This window comes from Pteropus alecto, unplaced genomic scaffold, assembly GCF_000325575.1.
Source record: "Pteropus alecto unplaced genomic scaffold, ASM32557v1 scaffold224, whole genome shotgun sequence".
In the NCBI taxonomy this organism is placed as follows: Eukaryota; Metazoa; Chordata; class Mammalia; order Chiroptera; family Pteropodidae; genus Pteropus; species Pteropus alecto.
Window position 1 is genome coordinate 1383929 of NW_006436289.1, and position 6000 is coordinate 1389928.

The window sequence follows — 6000 nt, forward strand, 5'->3', positions numbered from 1 at the left end:
GCATATCATGAGAAACATTTGCATTATATTGGCACAGTCCGAGTATCATTCTTGGAAGGCCTTTTGGAATATATGGGATCCTGTTTCACAGACTGCCTGGGCTTATGCTTAGTCTTGAAATATTATTTTAAAAGCTGTAAGAAAACAAATCCTCCTTTATAAATGATGACTTACATAAACAGTGCTTAGTTTACAAACTTCTTTTACTGGCAAAAGGAAGAATAAAACGTTTTTGTAAAAACGTATAGTCTTTTCTCTGATTGATATTTCTTGAGTTAATCTGTAATTATTAAGCATCTATCATATGCAGAGCACTCGTATATGTAAAGAGACATAGGAAAAAAATAGCTATAGTTCTAGTTTAAAACTTTCAGAGCCGAAGCATATCTCATGCCTGTGTTTCACAAAGAAAATGTGTTTTTTCAAAACCCTTAAGGAAAAAGTTTAATTTCTTTGTAATAGAAGTAAATATGGTTTGCTTTTTGTTTTTATACCTGCAGGAATACTCAGTAATGAGTAACTCTGAATAATTCTATATCTTGATTTCAGTGGTAGTTCCACAAATGTACACATGATAAAATGACATACAAGTATTCACACTTTGAACCCATGTCAAATTCTTGGTTTCAGTATTGTTTGATAATTATGTAAGATTGAACCATGGAGGGAAACTGCATGAAGGGTACATGGAATCTCCCTGAACCGTCTCTGTAATTTCTTGTGAATCTGTAATTATTTCAAAATAAAAGTTTTTATTTTACTCTGGCTGTTGTTTTGAGAGTAGATCACAGGGGACCAAGGGCAGAAACAGGCATTCTAGTTAGGAATATTAGGAGATTACAGTAATCTAGGTGGAAGATAATGACTCTTGGACTAGGTCTGCGGCAATAGAGTGGGGTTGGAATAGAGGTGAGGAATACTTAAATTTTGGATCTGCTTTGAAGATAGAATTTATAAAATTTTCTGATGTATTGGATGTGTAGTGCGAGAGAAAGAAAATGAAGGATGACACCAAGATTTTTGGCCTAGACAACTGGAAAAATGAAGAAAAGAGGTAGTAGCAAGAGCAGCAACAAATAAAGAAGACTGATATGGGATAGTCGGATTCTTGGGAAGGGAAACAAAATAACAAACCCTCTTCTAGTCACTGGTAGCTTGAGGCCTACAAGAGTTTGGGGTAGATATTAAAGTGAGTGCACTCTTGTTAACCTGTTCCCAGGCAGCTGAGTTATATTGGCCTTGCCCTGGCTCTTTTGGAAAGAAGCATTTCTTTGATAAACAAGAAGTCATCTCCATGGTTGTAGAAAGAAGAAATGATAGAACAGAGTGGCAAAACAAAGAACTAGCTGTGGTTAGCTTGGAATTGACAGAAATTTCTTCAGGTAGCCACCTAAGCTACCTGCCACCTTTTCTAGACCAGCTTATTTCTTCATCATGAAAAGTGAAAAGCTTCTGCCCTGTTGCTTGACCTCCTGTCAGGGTATGTTCATTTTCAGCTAGTGTTTTGGGTCAGTTGTGAGTTGTAGACTTAACAGACAAATGGAGACGTGGTCTGTTTATAGTGGAAAAGTGACTTATTTAAAGAGATGTTGGCTCTTCACCACTATCTCATTAGTGGCATGCCTCTAACACTCTAATGAGGCTGAGCTAGAGAAGTTAAGACTGCCTTATGTGTATTTTTGCTCTTTGAAAGTTTAGAATCTAAATGAACCGCAACATAGTTCTTCTTGAGACAGATTGGGACAAAATTACAGTGAATTCTAAAGCAAAGTTTACATATGCTGGTGCTCTAATAGTTTTGAAACTTCAGAATTCATTTCCTCCATTTTTGATAATACTGATCCTCACCAGGTACATAAATCCCTTAATGTCACTAACTTCTTTTTATTTTGTGAGGACAAGCAGATAAAAAAGGTTAATGGATTCCAGTGTCAAGTGGTTTATGGTGATTGGAAAGTGAAAATGAGAACTCCTTACTTTTGATAAGAGCTTGAAACAGAAGAGCCATTTTCTCCTCTTAACTGAGAGTCACCTCATATTTGGGTCAAAATGGTTGGAGTGAAGTTTGATAGAGAAAAACTTGAAATTGGTCTGAAACATATAGTGGCAGCTAAATAGCTAAGTAGTTAATTGATAATGAAAAATAACTCTACTGTGAGGGAGTTTATGCAGAAGGTGTCTAATTAAAGACTCTGGGGGGCGGGGGGAGCCAGGCTGGGAAGGGGAATATGGGAATATGGGAAGCTAGAATAGTGGCTGTAGTCTGGGATGTTTGGGACTGAAGATGTGGGTGGTATCTTGCCCAGTATTTAGGAGAGCTGGCTTTCTGAACTCCCTGGAAGAAGCAGAATAGCTCTTTAGAGTTCCTTGCAGCTGGGGTTTATCCTGACAAGATTCCGAATATATTTTATTTTGAATATTGAGTAGTTCAGGAGCCATTTTGTTTCATTTACCTTTCTGAAATTACCCCATATTTATTCAAATGGTGTGACTTTTTTTAAGTCCAGTCTAGGCTACTGGTCTGAGTTTCTTTGCTGAAAGTAAAATAACACATTTGAACTTGAATTTTTGCTCACTGCCTATAGAGTACACATGAACATAAAGCAGCCATTTGTCTGCTGGCAGCTGAAAAGTAATTTCAGCAGGGACTGAAAACCACTGCAGGCTGCTGGCTTCCTGGCACACCCACTAGACCCTGTAAGTTTATAATGAAAGCAAACTAACGGGATAGGGCTGGGGGTGGTAATAAGATGGGCAAAATTAAAGCAGTGGATAAAGTCTGAATGACATTGAGCTGTTAAGATGGTCCTGAATGTGGAAAAGAGCACAGTGCTCCAGAAGAGGAGAAAACTTGAACATCAAACACAACGGCTAGGAGAAAACATCTGATGTTCACAGCCAACACTTTTTAAAAGCGATTTGTATATGTCCTCTGTATTAATAACTCTAAGGATATGTAGGTATCTAGGAAAAATACTATTATATAGTTTAAGCTGTTTTACCCACTGTGCTCTCACAAATACCTTTTAACTAGAACTGTATAACAGGACAATTGATGTATATAGTAATCACCTTCATGTACTACAGAATCCTGAGGAACCGTATGATCTGTTAACCAAATGTTTAAATATTCTCTTTATATTACTGAATAGACTTTTAAAAAGTAGCTTTTCAAATGTCTTTAAAGTTATGCCATATATGATAACTCTTAATCAGAATACAAGTTTATGCCCAAATAAGCTATCCTTTCTTTGGTCATAGCATGTAACGTAGTTTATTTCTGTGTAGCAGATCAAGAGGTGGGGATATTGGCAGTATAAATTATTTGTCCAAGGACAACCAATGTGTCATTGTAGAGATAAAATAGAACTAGGCTGAATTCCACCCGCTCCTGGCCTGTGTACAGTTTTGAGAATGTTCCAATCATTTTAGGAAAACAGAGTACTCAGAAAATATAAAGAGTTTTGTTTTTTTTTTAATAGAAGAAAATCATTTATTTTGGAAATCACTAAATTAATCATTCTGTTATATTTAAGAAACTTTTTGATGTGTTCTGGTAATTAGTATTTACTACCAGACGAATGTCTCTTGGGCATTTTAATTAATGGGTGGCTTGGCCAAATGAGCTTCTGATGGTAAACCTTCATAAGGGTTTATTTTTATGTTTCTCAAGAATAGCTCTCTCTTTAAAGCTCTTTAATTAGACAAAGTTTAGCAGCTGAAACATGTTATTAGCATAATTAGGCCTTGGGTTAAGAGAAATAGGGGGTCAAAGGAACAGGTACTATTAGAGAATGGCCTTTTGAAATAAAACATAGTGTTGTACATCCATTTTTTTAACGGCTTATATTACAATATTCCTAGTTAGGGACTTTGTGTTGTTTAAAGTTGTTATGACAGGTCTCACCAGAAGCCTAAACACACCAGAGTGTAAGCTTATTTATCATCACCTCTAAACTTCCATAGAAAGCTGTATTCTAGTCCTCTTAGCTTCTAAGCTGAAGACTTCTTATTTTCTCTCTCTCTCTTCTCTCTCTCTTTCTCTTTCTCTCGCTCTCGCGCTCGCGCTCTCTCTCTCTCTCTCTCACTCTCTCTCTCTCTTTCTTCTTTTACTAAATTGGTAACTTTGGCCATAGTAATGATTGTTTTTGAGGGAAATGCTTCAAAGATCTTGTGTGGGGGTCATTGATAACCCTAACAATTATAACAACTCCTTTGAAGAGTTTTTCTTAATAATTTAAATGATCTACTTATAAAACATTTTTATTAAAATTACTATATTTTTGGTCTCCAAAATTTTATGTTCTTTGTGGTCAGAATTTAATTTGAATTGTTTGAAAATCTGTTATGTAGATGTATTGTCATTTAGCTCCCTTTCTTCATGCCCCCGCCCCAATTTCTTGCTCTAAGCTCATAGTCTTAGCAGTCATTACTAGTGCACATGTTTTATCCCAAACCACTCTTTGTGATGAAGAAAAGATACACCTGACTGGTTCTACTGGTGATTGAGATGACACTAAAACAATTGGGTAGTATTACTAAAACTACTATTGATAAGCAAAGATACATTTATTTATATTGTCTTAATTTTTCACTATCTCAGGATACTTATGATAGCAAATGTGTCCTTTTCCCAGCTAGATCATTTGGTTTAAGGATAATGCTGATGAAACTAATAGAAATTTTAAACAAAGCAAGTTATATCATTGCTAACATTTCTAATCCCACCAGTTGTCAAAACTTGTATATATTGTTGGTTATATGAAAAACTGGGTTAAGGATATATGTGTCATTGGCTTAATATAAACCTACTGCCATTAGAAAAAAATACTTACAGTATTGATTATGGGTCAGTCATTTCATTTTAAGTATAGAACAGCCTGGCTTACAGTATTACAAAGTTTATCATAGGTAAGTTCTTTTGCTGAATATTGTGGTTAGCAATATAGCCAATGAAATTATTTCATTTAAAGTGGTAGAAAATTCACTTGATTTTCTATTGATGTTGTCTGTAAAAATTAATAATATAGTTTTAAAAATACTTGGTAAGCACAATAAATGCAGATGTAAAGATGGATGCAGACATATTATTATGCATTATAGAGAATAGTTACCAGATAAATACACTTTTAGGTCAAACTGTAAAACTGAGAAAGCAGAAATATTAGCCTAAACGGAATCCTATATAAACCAATTTCCTACCTGCCCCCACCAGGAAATGACTGATTTCTTTCTGCTCTTTCCTAAGATGATTGATTATTGTGACTCTGCTTTTTGACTCACCCTTTAGTACAGGAAATATTGCCGATACTTCATGTGTATGTTTGCTGTGTATATGTAAGCTTTTGCAATGGAGATATGAAAAGCAAGATGTTAAGTGGTATTTATGATCTTTGAAAAATAGTATTATATCCCTCAGAACTTTTTTTTCTTACGGTAGAGCAAGTGTATTCTGATGCATACTTATGTGTAACAGGATTTCTACTTAAAATAGTTCGGGTACTGATTACTAATGAATTTTATAGATAACCAGGACTGTAAGTGTGGTGTTTTCTATTTTTCAGTTTTCATTCTTTTAACTCTTTCATTTGGTGGACTCCTTTGCATCCTTCCATCTACCAGTGTCTAAAATGAGAACTGACTGTGTTCTTCTTTAATGCAGACCACCTGGTGGCCCATGGCAGAATGGCAGAAAAGGAGGCTCGTCGGAAGTTCAAACAGATTGTTGCGGCCGTCTTTTTTTGTCACTGTCGGAACATTGTTCATCGTGATCTAAAAGCTGAAAATTTGCTTCTGGATGCCAATCTGAATATCAAAATAGCAGGTGAGAGGCGTGTCGAAGATGTGAAAAAGGAATAAAGGTGTTTTTCCTTTAAGGCTCTCAAAATAAGGGATTGTCTATTTTCATCTATTTAAAAAGAAGAATCGTGAAAATAAAAGATTTTTGTGTGTGTGGCTTAAAAACTGATATATTTTAAATGTTATTTTTCATGTAGTGTT

The 6000-nt window shown here is 35.3% G+C and overlaps 1 protein-coding gene across 5 annotated transcripts in view; it reads left to right on the top strand.

The window, feature by feature from the left end:
• Positions 1-6000, top strand: part of SIK3 (SIK family kinase 3) — a 215824-nt gene that overhangs the window by 139144 nt on the left and 70680 nt on the right. For all 5 annotated transcript variants that reach the window (XM_015590132.2, XM_015590133.2, XM_025047456.1 and 2 more), the window contains one exon: positions 5663-5824. In XM_015590132.2, the coding sequence (XP_015445618.1) occupies positions 5663-5824 (162 nt within the window). The remainder of the gene's footprint in view (positions 1-5662; positions 5825-6000) is intronic.